Here is a 17,671-nt window from a genome sequence, read left to right as displayed (position 1 = left end):
GTGCGCACGAGCAAGAGCTCAACACGTTATTCGCACGAGGCCCCACTGCGGAACTGCCTGCAAAACAGCGCAAAGTGCTACAAAGTAAATCAATGAAGTTCGTCAATAAATATGGTCACAGACAGTCACGTACTGTAATGAAACCATACAATTATCCAGCCTCTGACATAATGGTGCAACATCGAGTCCACATGTCCGCCTATAGCTTGTCCCCCAGCGGGTTGGATACGTCACCTAGTTCTGTGCTGTTGCATATTGCAATGGACCAAATAACACAAAAAAAACCATGGACACCGCAACATTCGTCACAATCGAAGTCACACTCATCATCATCATCATCTGTCAACACGCAGCCGACGGGAGGCGCTCGTTGCGCCAGCCACAGTGCCCACGTCCCACCGAGTTGTAGACTTCCTCCTGCAGGGTCATGACAGACCAGACGAACCGACACGTGTCCCCTTCGACTGGCCGTTCCGAACGGCGCTGTGACGGAGACGGCCCTGATGCACTCATTGCCCGGATGGACAACGGCAGTGAAACGATGTCCTGGAGTGTCGCTCTCAATTCTGGCATTTTTATTGGCTGGTTGCCACGTGGTGCTCTGCCTCCTTGGGACTGCGCGGGCGTCGAGTGTCCGTCTCCATCCGTTTGTTTCACCCCCACCCCGGTCCGGAGGAGGTAGGCTACTGGCAGATCACCCCCCCGCGTCCCGATGAGCACGGTTGGCTACGTACGGTGCGAAAGAAGTTCAACATTCGGGAGGTCTCCGGGCGGTGGTGACAACCGAGATGAGGACCAGAGGCATGAGGTGAGCAGAGCAAGAGAACCACCTCTCATTTTAGGCAAGAGAAAAGGTGGGGAGTGGGGGGCTTAAACACAATCGCCCCCCCCCCCAAACCCCTCTTGCAAGTGGAATGAAGCCACCACCCTCACACCAGTCATGAGATGTCTCATATTCACTGTGGAGGCGAGGGTTGGTGGAGACGCACAAACGTGGTGAACCTCCCTTCCCGCGGGTGTTGATGAAGGGTCATTCGCTGGCTCGCAGGGGAGGGCACTAGAGTAAAGGGTTGACCCATATCATCTGTCCCTTCCGTATGCGATAGAGCGTTGCCCCCTCTCACGCGTGGGATTTTCTCCGGGTGCTCCGGTTTCCTCCCACACATATAAACTAATTGGCTGAAACATCTTAATATAGAGAGAACTGCAGAGCAATTGTTGGCGCTGGCTTATCGTCTGGCAGCCTTTCAGCTTGTCCGGTTCCTCACTGATCGTGAGTTGCAATTTGCGTTAATAACGCGATACAAAATCAAACATGAGATTATGATTTTTAATAGTTTGTGCCCTACAGTTATCCGATGTGTGTTTCGGGTCGTTTGCCGTGCATTGTTCCGCATCGCACGATGGCAGACGTTTCACGCAACGTGCTGGGAGCAACTTTAGAAACGGATTATTGTTTTCAGTTAAAATTCTATTCAGTCCCAGGAGACGTAGGACACCGCACGGTACAACCTGATAACATCGGAGAGCTAAGTTCACTTTTGCTCAGCAGTGCAATTGCAAAACATAAAAGCTGGATGAATAGGATGGATCTGTGCGCTATACGCGAGGATTGTGTGCAGCTGTTTTAATTGACATTACAAACGCAATCGACGCGGAGCCGCACAATCTTTCCGTGCTATTTCACGGTGATTTAAAATTATTTTCTCATCAATTGTATACGTTCGCTTTCACTGCCAATATTATGCTCAAGAGTTTATTTTGAGCTAGATCGTGTCGATATGTAAATTGTTAATAAGTTACATAAAAAAAATGCCATTTTATCTACATTATCTATTTGTCAATTTATGAAACAAAAATACATGATGACTACACGATCGAACGTAATTTTAAATCAAATTTTATCACTACTGACAGATTCCTAATTATTTGTCATTTAGAAGAAAGTTACAGAAAGTTTTGTTACGTGGACAAAAGTAATGCAACCCAAGGCAAATACAAATTTCCACTCATTTGTCATTCGTTCAGCCCACATGTAAACTATTCAATGATGAGATGAGATTAATAGTTTACGTAAGTGTAATAAAGTAGTACATGCTTAAGTTGGCCAAAACATGTTTGGGATATGATAGTATTGTTTATTTAATTAATGAACTTAAACTATGAGCTCTACCATCTCGATTTTTTGTTTCATAAATGGAATCTATAATGTGAAATCGTGACTGTGTTTTGGAAGCTCCTATTGCTGAAAATCGTAGTGTAGTTGTTCGCATTTTGTTAACGGGTTTAATTTCAGTTTCACTAAATATCTCTGAAGGCGTCAGTTTGTGACAGCTTAGAAAACTTGACATTTGGATGAGAGCACGAACGCTCTGATACAAATTGTTACATCATGTTAACTTATTTTGTTTGTAACTCAACACGAGGCCGGCACGGCGCACAACCCGTGTCGCAGGGAGGGGAGGGGGCACAGAAACCCCGCGGACAAAATCCCAGGCTGAGTGCGCCTGAGTTTCAGGAAGGGGGAGACATTGGGCTCACTGTCCCACCAGGTGAGGACCCCGAGCGAGAGCATGAGAGTTTATATGGGGAGGGAAGGATGGGGGGGATAACAAATGTAAGGGGGTAAAGGGAACGAGGAGGGGTGGGTGGGTTGGGGGGGGGTGGCATCATGTTAACTGTTAAGGAACGTAAGTGGGCTTGGGCAGGACACATTGCTGAGAAGGGATGATCGAAGGACGAGAGTGGTGCTGGAATGGAAGGCAAAGGAGAGAGCATGACCGCGACAGAAGGGCCGTTCTGGAGCTGAGATCAACTCGTGCGGAGAACCATTCATAAACCATGGCATCATCACGCGACGAGGCATGGCGACGATGTGAGGAGGCCTCATGCAACGTGGCTTGAGCATGGCTGCTGCTGATGATGATGACTTGTTGTTGGTGTAACGTAACATGTAATCAGGGACGGTCACAAAGTACGACATTGGGAGGTACATGAGATGTGGCTGACCTGTCACCAGCGCGGCTATTTATAAGCTATTCGGTAGTTGTCAGCAGGGGCAATCGATACGTTTACTTCTGAAACATTTCCCACCCATCACACATTTCCCACCCATCACACGTCTCACATACGTGACATGTCCCACGTGACCGCTGGCATGTTTCTTCTGGGCTTTGAGTTTTGTTTACAACTTACAAGCAGCTGCATGTATCCTTTGGGGGGGTAGATGGAACTGAGCGCAAATACAGTAGCAATATAATAATCTTCAAATAATGCACAGCCCTTTGTAAATGCACTGCGAGATGAAGGCTGCCCCATGCTGTGTTGGTCAAGGAGGTTGTTTCAACATATTTCACTATGCTGGTCAGTCCGGGTTGGTTCACATGTCACTCCCCACGTGGCCAGTTATTGAAATAAGGTTGTCAGGTTCATGAGTGCAGTGCACAAAACACCACTCCCCCGATGGTAATACAAGTTAGGCATATAGCTTTGCATACGTTTATATATTTTGGGAAGTGATTTTGAAACACGCTACGCCTACCAATGATACTAAACATATACCTTTTGGACTTTTCTGGGTTGACTACAACACTTTACTCGTACTAGCAAAAACATATAATTCCACCATTTAGAGAGGGCTGAGAAAAAGATAAATAATACATATATGGGCATACTATCCCCATTTAGCTACACCCTAAATGTGTAATGTGGAACACACTGTCAATAGAGTGACAGATGCAGATATAAGCAATTTCAAGTATATTAACCACGTGAGAACTCGAGAACAGGATGAGTCTCATTTGCAAGTGGTCTGGGTTATCAATGACAAAAACAATAGAATAACACACTACAGTGACGCATTTAGTAATTAAAGCTACAACTAAATATAAATCCTGACAAAAATTACCGTATTTCAGGGGAAATCTAACATAATGCCAATATTAAATACATAAATTGTCAATCTTGATTTGAAGCTTCGTCACGTCATGAATGTCGGCTGGGACAAATTACTTTTAAAACCGTTCATAATGTGATTGTTAGAGAAATATTAAAAATATATAGGGGTGGTTATTGTACTAATATGGAAACAATCACGGGTAAAAGCATATCTGTCAACCCATACGGTGTATCCGTATTCTTGTACAGGGAAATGAGTTTTCGTGTTAATACGGCATACACCCGTGTCTATTTGTTTGTGTTTCTCCCTTGTGATGAAACTTTGTAGGACGAACGTTGAGAGTTATAAGGGGCACGGGGTGACCAATAAGGTCTGAATTGGTCTGTAATAAGGGCACTGGTAAGGGGTTGACAGGGATGTAAACATCAAAGTGTAACTAACCGCATTGGTGGTAATGAACTTCGTACTACAAGTAAATTATCCGAACTAATTGATATTTCTTAGAATCTAGATACTCTACATGGACATGTCAAATGCATGGTGCTCGGCTGCAATGTATTACAATATAGTCCTGCAATATAGTATTATGATATAGCAATATAGTGATGCACTTACAACAAACCAACATCCACCACATTTCCGCTGCAGACTGCTTTTAATTGCAGTCATTTGTAAATGGAATCATGTTGCATTGCATGCCACTGTGTTGAGCTTGTTTTTAAAGTCTAGATTCAATTACAAAACACTTCAACGTGCATTATATTTTACGATGGTAAGTTGTTATTTGGTACTTGAATCAGCATTTTATTTTCAATTTCGGTATTAAATATTATACCGTTTAAATTACTGAAATGTATATATAGACCGTGTAGACGCGTGGCCAAGTCTGGAAATAAAGCATTACAAATTCACCACTAGATAGAACTGTAAACCTGTTTTGTCTTTGCCCTCATATTCATGGCTGTGATGATAGTTGACAATCTGTTTTACACCTAATAGTGAACTCATTAATAACATATCTGTGGTGCATTATCATCATCTGCAGTATGCAGTGGTCTGAAATATGTAGGGATCTCTCTCTCTCTCGAGCCTGTATAATGTAACAAACCACTTAAGTTGTTTCAGCAGTTCATTTAACTGGGACATTTTTATTTGTATATGTGGGTGAGACGTTCCCTCTTTATAATAAAAATCGTGTGACAACCTGGTCAAACCACGTCAAAATAGACCTGGCCCTATAATGACACCCTAAGCACAAGTTGTTTCCATGTGCTCTTTATAAAGGGGCCAAAGCCATATTTTATCTGATTTGTGCTCCTGACGTCATGTTATGAGACAACTCATACATTCGGAGTTTTTGTAGAGCATAAAATGACCCACAGAAGTGGATATCCCAGAGCTACCTCTGAAATCCCTTCAAGTGAGTGTTGGTCACTGACAGTAATCATAATAAACCATTTGATTCCCAGAGCTGGAATTGAACCAAATTACTCAAACAAATTTAATACTGTCTTATTCCTTTTTTCGGCACGTCGGCTGAGACCATCAATACTCTAAACGTGTGATGGGGTAAATAGTGGGTATTCTCACCTCTTCCAAGATGCCTGGCCAGCATGGGAGAGGCCAACATACCCTCGAACAGGTTTTTTAGAGCACTTTCTCCATAAATGGCATGATCCAGCAATTGCAGGGCTGCCCCTTTACCTTGATAACCTATCCCAGTTCAAGCTGGTTGTGGAAACAGCATCAATATTGCTGGCAATGCACAGAGTAGGTACTCTGTCCTTGGTGTTTTGAGATGCTAGGAATTCTAGATGCCGGTGCATGCTACTTTTTAATAGTGTTACCCCAACGGTAGTTTTTTTTGCGTATTATAGCGCTATAAATAGAAACGAATTTGCATTCATGCCAGAAGCTTGAATTGTTTTTATCGGTGGCATTGCCTCCATTATTATGCGCCGGTCGTCCTGTTTGACTGTGATGTGCAGTGCCCTCTACCAGCGTTTTGTTATGGTTCCCATTGGCTCTCAGCCACCGTCATTGCCAACGGAATCTAAGAATCCTAACCATGGCTGCGGGACGCACCCCCAAAGCATTACGTCACCCCGCGATCACGTCCCTCCAAAAAGCAATAAGCATCGAGGAGTCGTGCTGCGTGTAACACGAGGTCTGACCGAGCGTCTGGGAGAGCAACAATGTGGAGAGGGTGACAGCGCGCAGTGTCAGTGCCCGCTGCACATTTTTTTAATTTGTCAATTTAATTTTTTTCGAACAAAAACCGCGGTCTCGCAAAACATCGAAAGGTCGCTCAAGCTCGAAGCAGGCTTCCATTGGCCATCTTCCAGCCGTGTCCGTCTGGCAATAGCCCCTCTGATGCTGCGGAGTTCGAATTCTCTCAGTTCCAGACAAATCGTCTTACTCGAGTGGCTCCTAACCAATGGTCGGTATGTGGACGAACCTGGGTGCTCTGTGCAAGGGCCTCGTGGCAAGTGGTTCGCGGTGACTGGTAGGTTCGCAGTTTTAGTTTCCATTCCATAGTGGGGTGTGGTTTGTTAGGTAAAAACAATGCTGGGAACCAGTTTTTGACGATCCCCATCTGGACCTGCGAGTCTTTAAGTTCCAGACAATCTTCTGTGATGGTATCGGGTGATTTGTGTTCTCTCCCTCGGGCGTCTTGTCACTGTTCTAATATTATCCAGGAGCAGTTTGGGATATTGTCCATCTCATGAAATAATTGTCCTGTTTAATTCAGGTATCCACGGAGACAGTAACGTCTTGCAATAACGTGGTGTCTGGTATTTTAGAGGCAAACGAGGAACGACTGACACCGTTGTCTTAAACACAAGGCATTTAGGCCAAGTGGGAGCCCATTGAGAACCATCGTGTCGGTAAGTGAAGCACTATATTTAAGCCACATCATATTGCGATATAATTGATTTGCAAGTGATATCCTTTAATCCAAATGCGAGCCTACTGAGACACCATGGCTTTAAGGATCATTGACACATTCCATTGTTGGGTGTTTGACAAGGCTGACGGTTCAGATGTCAAACGCTACCCACGTTGGCCATGACCTGGAATTGCACTCAGGTGTCCCACCAGGTTCGGGGCAAAGTGAGAACAATCCTAGTAAACAATGACGTCTGTGTCATGAAAGTCCTTTATTTAATCCAGGTGAGAGCCCCGTTGAAATTCCACGTCTGTGTGAAATAAGTCCTCTAACCAGGTTACTGCTTGATGGGGGAAAGAGCCACCTTTTATGCAATACACTACACATGAACGGCCCTTTGAACAATTGGATGATGCTTCCTCACGCTGCACGGATCATGGGGATTGACCATACTTCACCACGCTGGTCAATGCGGGTTGGAGGTAGGGTACAGCAGCTCTGCTCTTTCCGTGACTCACCATGGAGCGCAGCAGCCCATAACACCGATTACGCATGGCGGGGACTCATCAAAAGTGCTACACAGGCAAATTTCCAGCTTAGCTTCCTGTTGAAATATTGTACACAATGTGATTTGTATTGTACAATACAGGACAATCTTTTGTGGACAATTTGCTAAAACAATTATACATCGACATAATACGCATTTTGTAAACTTGGCAGTGCGTTCGAATAATTACGGTTGAGTTATCTACACAGAGACGCCGCCCCTGTTAACGCACATCCATGCTTTATACCCTGCTGCATGAAGGCCTCCCACGGTCAAGCTGTCGCAACATCGCGACAAATCCTGGGATAGAACACGCGCAGCATCGATGGATGATGAAACAATTGTCTATTAGGCAATGGGTAGATCTTTGAATGTATGAGGGCGAAGGCGAGAAAGCCCACATTAAGCGCCAGGGTCAGGCCGAGACAAAGCGTGTCCAGAGGGAAACCCTCTGACCCTGACATCCGCGTCCCAGAATCTCGCGCAAACTCTCGCGATAACCCCCCCCCCCCCCATTCACCACTTCACCGCGCGGGTTCAGCGTCGCCCACGAGAACACAGCCGCGCCGCGCAAATAGTTCCAGGGCCACATCCGCTGTGAAAACCCCCCACCACCACCACCACGCCACCTATTTTTTCTGACTCGTTCAAGACGATTTGGAGAACGCGTCAATTTACGGAAGGCGGGCGGCTTGAGGCGGTTTACGCCAATCGGTGCACTACTTTTTGGGTAAGATCGGAGGGGAGGGGAAAGAGAGGCGGTGGGGGAGGGGCTGGGCGCGTCACTGTGTGTATCTCTGCGCGGCCGGACAGGAGCCGAGCTTCGTCGCCCCGCGCCGCTCTCCATTTCTCTCGCCTCGCCTCGCCGCCGTCGCCGCCTCCTCGCTCTCCGTCGACTCTCTCCGCGCCCTCCGTCCTTCCTCCCTCTATTGCTCACCCCTCTTTCCCCCTCCCCTCCCTTCGTCCGTATTCTTCGTCGTCAACCACGTCGCACGGCGATGGCGCTCAAGAGGATTCAGAAGGTGAGCCCCGTTCAGCGCCGCCGCCGCCGCTTGCGTTACTGAGGGGGGAAGGAGCGAGAGAGGTTAGGGGGTGGGGGGGTGGAGTGGGGGGATGTGAGGGGCGGGGCTGTTGAAGAGGGGGGAAGGGTGTGAGGGGCGAAGGGTGTGAGGGGCGGGGCTCACATTTCCCACCCCGCACGCGCTCTGCGCCGGCTCACGTGACACAGCCAACGAGTGGGTGGGGGGGGAACGGTGTGGGGGGGGGGGGGAACGGTGTGGGGGGGGGGGGAACGAGGTGGGGTGGGGGGGTCACGAGGGGCTTGCGCAGCCAATGGGAGGCGACGCGGGGGGGGCCCCATCCGCTGTGGGGAATGTGGCGGTGGTGGCTGCGGCTGCTGCTGCGGTGGTGGTGGCGGCGCTGGTGAACGGCGACTGCCATTTTCTCTCTCTCGCTCGCTCTCTCGTCCCGAGGAATCACCACCACCACCCCCCCCAAACACCCCCCCAACAACCCCCTTCCGACCCATGCAGCCTGCCGCTCTCTCGGGGCGGCGGCGATGCCGACGACTCTCGGAGAGCGACAAAGACGGCTGCGGAACTTAGCCACTTAACGCGCACCCAGCACCAACCACGCGTGTTACAACGATAATAATGTTACGAACGTCGAGCGCTGCCTCCCCTCCGCGTTTAAGGAACGCGGTTTAAGCGCTCGTAATGCGTAAAAAAAACGATGTTTGACAACGCAATACATTCTTGTGTGTTTTTTAATAGATTTGGTTTAAATATGGTACGTGACGAGCAAACTGGACCGTTTTTTTTATTCGGTGTCTTAAATCCTCACTTTACGCGCAATGATGGTGAACCCAATCCGATGTTTGAAGGCCAGGCCAAGCAGGGCCGCTGTCGGGTGAAAATGGCTCCTATGTATTTCGACACAAAACAATAAATGACACCTTAACAAATACGAACACGTAATGTGGTGCGAAGCATTGACACACCGCCCACACAACCAAGTGTTTTTTTCAATGTACAAAAGAATCGGGAGTCATGGCTCCCCCAGGCCCCCAGCCACGCGTTGTTCACCTCTACTGTACATTGTTAGGAGGTTGTGGGGATCTCGTCAGATCCCTATTATGGAGAACATGGGCCGTTGTCATCATTTCGTATTCATAAGTAACGTACTTTTGAATACTCGAGCTTCAGTTACGAGAGAATGGCAATACGAGACGATAGGTTGCTAGAGGACAACCTTCAACTGAGCAGAGGCCCGCGCGTGTGAGTGTGTGTGCGTGGGCCGCGTCTTTACTCGGCCGCAGCGAAACGTGCGGCGACGATGGTGGCTCGGGCTCCCGACTCCTCCATCGGCCTTCGGACCGGAGCCAGTTGTTTCAGTCGGTACACGAACAGAAACATTAAAACAAAAATACGCTTTGAAGATGCGGGCTGTGTCGGAGGAGGAGGTAACAACAGCGGCAGCAGTAGCAGCAGCAGCGAGGTTTCGTGAAGCCACTTGGCATTCATAGGCTGTGGGACAAATCCACTGCAAGGCCTCCTTAGCCAAGCCACGAGCCGCCATCTCTCGCCATCCCGTGATGTCACCGCCACCATCACCGGGCGCTTTGTGTTGTGTCATCGCATAGAGCCGCTCTCTTGGTTGCCATCATTTTTTTTACAATTGGTTTCGGGTTTTTTTTGTTGAGGAGGATGAGGAAGAAGTGAGGAATGTGTAGTGAAGGATCGGGCCTCTGGGGGCTGGCTATATAAGTCGTGTAATCGGAGCGGCGCCAAGGCAAGCTGGTCGGTGGCAGTGGGACGGTTGAAGCATTTTAAGTGAAATGCTGTTCAGCAAATGATGTTCGCTATTCTGCCGTATGCTTACCACCACGTCGCCCCCTGCAGCTGTTGTGTACATGGCACTCGCTCATCCCCAACACTCTGCGGGCTCTGATTATGGCGTCTTTTGTTGTCGCTTAAATATGAAGAGATCGGGCGAGCGCTTTTCGGAGTGAATTGGTCATAGGCAATTGCACACCCATCTCGATCCGTGGGGTTTTATCACGATTCTGGTCACGAATTCCATCGAGGCTCCAATTCTTTTGTCTGTGTTCGGCTCGTGTATTTTATCTGTGTAGTTTTGTTACCGTCACGTTCCGCTTCATTCGTCACGGCGTAATGGCAGCACCCGACAATGTTAACACATCCTGATGAGTCGATTCTTACACGCATGATTGTCCGTTTTGAACGTAATCAAATGTAGCCGAATCTTTTATTTCGTACCAGTGACGCAACATTGACAGTTAAGTAACAGGTTAATGTGCATACGCCTGATAACTGCATACCATTTTTTTAAACCTTCTTTTGGATCACCACTACATGGGATACACTATTATTGAAATGCGGCACTCGGATCTAGTGGCGCTGAGCCAGCGGTGGAAATTGGACATTAACATGCCAGGGACCAGTTTTACTAGAACACCGCTCACTGTTGACTTATCACAAAGTGGTATCCACTTCCTCGACCGAGAATAGATGGTGGGGGACAAGCAGCCCATTACTCTACTGAGATTTGACCACGTGTAGCAGCAGCTTGCGTTACCATTGTTATAACCACTCGTATAGGGGCGGGTGGGAAATCACCTTTACTTCCTTAAGTTCATAGTAATTGTTAAAATGCGGGCCACCGTGACTTCCTCACTCGATGTCGTGTACACATTGCACCCCTTCATGACAGCTGTTGACCAGTTGCATCATATCTAAGGCTCACAAACACGTTGTCGCCCCTTCGCTCTCGCATCTGTATACCACCAGAGCCTTTGACCCCGAATCACTCGCAATGTACAGTACTTGGTCTCGTCAGATCTCGGAAACTAAGCAGGCTTGAGCCTCGACATTGCTTGGGATTGGCGACTACCATGCATAACACAGGCGTAGGTTGCTGTGAGGTTGTAATGTCAACAGAGGGCATTGCAGTAGCACTGTTGGACTGTACACCTGTGTTTCGATGTATGTTCCCTGCCTTCAACCTGTACTGTGACCAGCGTAGAAAAGTGTAGCTAAATAACCCCTGCACGACCTGCACGGCGTGGGGAAGGGCCCCCTTCCAGTCGTGAATTAATACAACGGCTGCACATTTCCAAATGTATTCCAATTGAACCTTCATCATACTTGGTGTCCATAAAGACCTCCGTTATTTTAAATGTTATAGACAGCAGTTTGAGGGCGGTCTCTAAAACTGCACACACCCCCGCTTGGTAGTATACCACTTTTCATGTACGAGTTTTAGTTCTCTAAGCCTCCACCTGTCCAACGCCACACTTCATATGGATGCACGAGTTATATTGTTGTCAGCGTGCTGTGTTTGATTGTTTTAAATGCTCCTGTGCTGTTGAAGATGACTTTTTGGCAACCGCTTGATCTTCAATAAGGAACACGTTGGCAACATTTTACCAAGGCACTTCAAACTGCCGTCTAATTATAATGCTTTCATTATGGACGATACTCTTATAGATACACTATTTTTAGCACCCCCCTTTCCCCTACATTGCAGCTATATGCTGGCTTCGTCATTAATGTAGATCACCATTACTACATAATGTGTTGTAGCTATGCATGTTTCTCTCTTGGTGAGAATCATAAATGCATGATAGCTGTGATATAAAGACAGCCGTAACTATTTTCACCACTACAGTATTTGAATTTGGTGCTTGACTGCTATATTGGTCTCACCGTTAGCTATTATTCGTTGTCATACTGTTCATATTGTCAGCAAATTCCTTTGCCAAAGATTGCAGGCCTCCGTTGTAGGATACATTGTACATCTTGCAGGCGTGCAGAACATTCTGACACCCACAATTTAAAGGATCATACTTTGAGCCTCTATAGCTGGTAGCATCTTTTTAACGTTGTTAGATTTTCATGAGGTAGCTTAGCACATGTAAACCAATTTGTTATTGAAGCTTTCTCCCATCCCTTTCACATCGGGGCATGTGTGTTTGTCTCAGTAGGCACACATCTCGATTTTGTGGCGTTTCCCTATTAACTGGAGAGAATATTTGGCCCTGAAACATGAAGCTATTGTCTTTTGGTAATTGGCCATGGAGCCCAATGCACACCGCAAGTGTCAAAGGCATTGTCAACATTTTATGGATTGCGTGGAAGGCACTGTTTAGTAACCACGGTGCCTGGTCAGACCAATAGACCATTTTAAGGCTAATTCCATGTCAGTGACGCAAGGCGTCTTGCATTATCCCTTGCATCCACTTATTGGCAATTGTGCGCATCGTTTACCATGTTCGTGTGTTGGTTTTGTTACTGTGCAAAGGACCTTGGTGTCAGAAGTACTGAAAGGTCCGTCACTACCGCAGAACGCTAATCTTCACCTTGAAACATTACAAAAGGGCCCTTGGCTGTATTGACAGAGCGTGGTCTCATTTTATGGCCATATGAATGCTGCTTCCTGTATTACATCAGATATACACGTTTTAGAACTCGGTGCATAAAACTTAAATTACTAATATTAATGAGTATGCAGTATTCATTCATTAGTTCACATTGTGTGCAGTTGTAAATTAGGCACATTTCTGATCGTTTAATGAAATACCATAATCAGAGACGGTAATACAACCTTTTTTTTATTAGTACTATTTTTGGTCATTTTTTATAAGTTATATTTCAATTAAATGTGTGTTTAATTAAATAAGTCCTTGTTGAATTCCCTTCTCCAATGCTGAAATTTGCAATATTTTAATGGTCATCTGCTGTATGTTCCTTATGCATGAAAAGTATTTCATGTTTATTCAATAAAGATATTTCATCTCATCTATGAATTTGGCCTAATTAAGTCTTTACTGTGTTCAGGGTATTACATGTGATTGTTTTATATTATAGAGCAGACTTTACACTGAATTAAATCAATACAAATTTGAATTAATCCTGAATTAAATAAACATCACTCACTATACCGTCGATCCTGGACTAGCATAGAATGATATTGAAATATTTAACAAGGCACTGCGATGCACTGTTGACATTGCGTGTGCTTTGTACTTATCGGCATGAAATTACATATTTACAATTAATGTTTACTAAATATCTGGTAGTGTTTAGACACTGCATGCCTTTTTTTGTAAAAGTTCTGTAAGTTAAATATTGGCGATGTATCAGTGCACTACTGCATCTTTCAATGATTTGCCACCGTTTGGTGTTGTGTCGGTTCACAAATGTATCCTTTTTGCCTTTGGCGTGCATTTATTGAGCCTCTTTTGCTGGAATGTTAAAGAGTGAATGAATGGTTCCTCGCCACAACAAAATAAAACAGTTTATCTGCAGGTCATCATCGTGCCTTCCAAACCAATACATTCTCACGACATTTGTCTTAGCAGACGAACCATACATTTTTTTGGTTGTATAAAACTGAAAACGTAAGAATTGCGAATAAATTATTAACATGAATGATGTCATGCGTCTACTGTATAACAATAGCGTTTCATTTATTGATTCTGTCATTCATGCTTTGGGATAGCCTACGTTTGTTAAACACACTCAAAACCTTGCCCATCGTGGGGGCTACGTTCTTGACAATAGCCACAATCGGCATATCCGAGACCTGCAAACTCAAAAGGCATACGGAAAAATGGGGTTTGTTTCACGGTTCACAATACCCCCCCCCTCACCTAATTTTTATGTTAACCTACTCTAACCCAAACATGAAACTCCAAGTATTTTTTCAGTAAGATATGCTAAAACATATATATTTTGTCCTAAATATAACTTGAGAGTAAATGTATAGAGTAAAAAATATATGTAGTGTACAGTACTGTATGCAGACGTAAACCTGAATGACGTGTAGAGTAGATGTGCAGTTTGAAAAAGAACAAACTGAAAAGATGTTTACTAAATGTGAATAATGATGGCTTGTGTATTCTTCCGCGGCAGACTCATCGCGTGCAGTGCAGTTTTGAGTATAGTACTTTTTTTACAATGCATTCTGTACAGGTATCTCGGGTCAACCATGAATGGTCGAGCCACAGGGGCGCGATCGGCGAACTGTACTTCAATAATTTTCCGTGCCAATAATCAAATCTGCAATTGGTGAAGTTTGAGTTGCATCATTTTATGGAAATATTGTAAGACTTGCATTCATGATACACAGACAGCATTGCCAAGGTTTTTTTTTTATTTTATTTAAAATATATTCGTGTTATAATGTGTCAGGGTTACACAGATGACAGCAAAAAATGTACCTACTTTTGAAACCCTGTCGCATACCATTCAATGTTGACTTCACAGTGGTCGTCACCTCCATTTGAAGATGCAGAATAGAGAGCAAACCTCCCAAATTGGCACGTGAAGTGGCCCAGTGGTGAGCAATCCTAACCACTGTTTTCCAGCCATCATTGCAGGAGTTACCGATGCTCTTTTTGATTGATTGATTGCATTTTTTGACAAGCCAATGAACCATGCTTTTGTTCTAGATGACCACTTGGCCTTGCTTTCAAATCCTAATGGCTGGACGTGCTTTTGCTCGTGTGTGTGTGTGCTGTGCTGTGCAGGAACTGAATGATCTGGGACGTGACCCTCCAGCGCAATGTTCGGCAGGCCCGGTGGGAGATGATTGTAAGTGACGCGGCATCAGTACAGTCAACATTTGCGTGAATCTCCTCCATCCATAATACCGTTTGTATGCACCAGTTAAATGTACACCTTAATTATTTATGTAGACATAACTTTCAATGACCGCTGTCTCTGTAATGCTAATTACATTTTATTGGAAGTTCTTGTATAACAGGTCATATCTTGTTTGACATGTTACACAAGAATACTTAGTTGGGATTACACATAGCAGCATCGCCCCCAACTGCATAACTGTTGCAGACTAGGGGTTGTTCGGGGGCACCTGTGGCACCCCTCACAACCATTGACGGCCTTCGGCCAGGAATGTCACGAAAAAAATTGCAAACGAACGACACATTCACGCAAGCACCCGATGCACCATTTTGAAGTTTTAAAATGAAACATTTTGAATTCTGACTTAAAGCTTTCGTGACTGCAGGGATTCATATTCTTGGTTCTTTCGGTAAAGTTACGTAGAAGGGAAACAATAAAATAATAAATATATAAAACAATCAAATTCTCACGACGTTTCAACTGCAACACAAGCAATCATCATCAGGTGTGAAAACCACAAGAAAATTCAGTCGAAACGTCGTGATAATTTTATTGTTTTATATTTTTATTATTTTATTGTTTCCCTTCTATGTGACTTTACCGAAAGAACCAAGAATATATATTTTGAATTGTATTATGTTTTGAATTAGATAAAAAAAAATTTCATTAAAAGCTTATATCATTTTACATCTGGAATACTTAATTGAAAACGACATTTCGTGTGAATTTCCTCTCGTCGTTAAGTAGATGGCCTTGCTGGGGGTTTGGTTCGATGCGGACTTTCACCCGCAGCCCCGCCAAGCGTTGGTTGGCTGCTTGGTCCCGGTCACGTGACGCACTTCAACCAATCCGTGCCGCGTTAGTCACAGAATTACAGAATCACAGACCTGGGTGTTTATATATTAGTATTATCTGAAACATGGCACCTTCGTGATAGTGCGAACACCAATTATACGAATAATTTTATTTGATAAGCTCTTTGTCAAGCCTCCCCATACCTTGCAGGTCATGGGGGTTATGTAACCATACTTCACAATGGTCAATGTTGGTGATCAATGTGGGGAGCAATAGATGTGGTAACATTGAAGTGCCATGCAAGTATGAATTTTGTTCCACCACTCTGCTTCCCATAACATAGCCCCACAGCCTATAAAACCTGTTATGTATGGTGGTTGCCCATCTGTGTCTACCTTGTATAGAAATGTCTGTAAATATGTTTTTGTTACATTAGATTACAACAGCATCGTGCTGACACAACCTAGTCGTTTGAAACGCTGGATATTGTTGTTTTATACCCACATTTTGATTTATATTTGCATGTGTTACGTGTAATTGTTTATGTACTGTTTCATAATGTAAGATACGGTGAAACTTGCATTATCTGTAATGGTCAGGCAGAGACCCTGCAGTGCCAAGACTTGAGCACAATGCAAATGAAGATACACAATACAAATGGGACTGTGCTACAAGGGAGATATACAGAGCAAAAAAAACAGACCATGCAGAGGATTTGGCACAGATGAGATGGTAAAAAATAATTTATCAGTCCAGATTAGAAAGAATCAGATAAAAATAATAATTTTTTTAATTGAGTTTTGGTCATAAATTGTGACACGATTGAATCGCATTCACAGCCGCCATGTGAATTTGTCTCGTGATTTCACCTGCTTGGACAGGGTTAACCAATCGGAGATCGGTGCTGGAATAGCCCATCACAGTAGCATTTGCAGATTGTTACATTTGTTTTGAATAACTAAAGTTTTTTTGCTCCTTTGTAGTTCTTTTTTACGAGTGCATGTGTGTACATCAGCAAAGGTGTTTGTACTTCATGTGTGTGCGTGTGTGAGATATTAGTCATGCGTGAGGATTGGTTGGTGCATCGTGCTACAAGCCCGATTACTCAGGTTCAGTTCCCAGCCATGACTAATGTCATGGGCCATTGGCACCTGCACCTGTCTTGAGACTCCCCCAAGTTTGACTCGACCATAAAGTGATTCATTGTGTCACCATCACTTGAGACGAAGACGGTTGGGTGTGGTGTTGGTCACACTACCCCTTCATGTGCTGTGCCAGCTTTCATGGGTGATTGTTAATAGCACTTATTGCATGGCCTTCATGGCAAAGTGGGAGGTCTCTTGTTTCTGCACAAGCAGAGGGTACTGATCAAAACCTATCGCAAAAGGGAAAGTGTCTGTTTTCATTGCGATTGAGTAGTTTATAAGGGATGCTTTTTTCTATATTATATAAGCCACTTTACAAAGTCGACTTCTTAAAACCACCACGCCAAAATGTATACATTTTACCATTAATTTTACCATTAGCTGGATGATAAATATAGTTTTGAGCATTAAATCAATATTTTATGTTTTCCAATCATTTCATTTTCATGTTGAAATTCAAAGAGGAAAACTGACCTGAACTCACACTTCAACAATATTGTTCCTCCTGACAACCCCCTCTCCCACTCTGATTACTTTCACTCTTGGCATCGTAACTTAATGCTCTCATGTGTTCAAACACTTCCTGTGTTGCATTTCCCCTAACTCCCGACTCAACCCCATCACCATTCTCGTATCACTGCCCTTCCATTCATATCGTACCATTCCCATCACTCCCAATCCCATCACTCCAATCCCTCACTCCCCACAGTCTCTCCTTTCGCCACACTT

General features: G+C 44.8%; 1 protein-coding gene across 2 annotated transcripts in view; it reads left to right on the top strand.

Moving 5' to 3' along the window:
• The first annotated feature begins 8,108 nt into the window (after positions 1-8,108).
• LOC116950938 (ubiquitin-conjugating enzyme E2 D2-like) overlaps positions 8,109-17,671 on the top strand; it is a 32,267-nt gene continuing 22,704 nt past the window's right edge. Inside the window, exons 1-2 of one of the 2 annotated variants that reach the window (XM_032969128.2) lie at positions 8,109-8,357; positions 14,888-14,951. In XM_032969128.2, coding sequence (XP_032825019.1) covers positions 8,334-8,357; positions 14,888-14,951 — 88 coding nt within the window. In that variant the 5' untranslated portion in view covers positions 8,109-8,333. The remainder of the gene's footprint in view (positions 8,358-14,887; positions 14,952-17,671) is intronic. The other variant, XM_032969129.2, reaches the window with a different exon arrangement.

Source organism: Petromyzon marinus, chromosome 41 (assembly GCF_048934315.1).
Source record: "Petromyzon marinus isolate PM22_M1 ecotype Great Lakes invasive population chromosome 41, UKy_Petmar_22M1.pri1.0, whole genome shotgun sequence".
NCBI classification, from domain to species: domain Eukaryota; kingdom Metazoa; phylum Chordata; class Hyperoartia; order Petromyzontiformes; family Petromyzontidae; genus Petromyzon; species Petromyzon marinus.
This window is presented reverse-complemented; position numbering and strand designations above follow the sequence as displayed.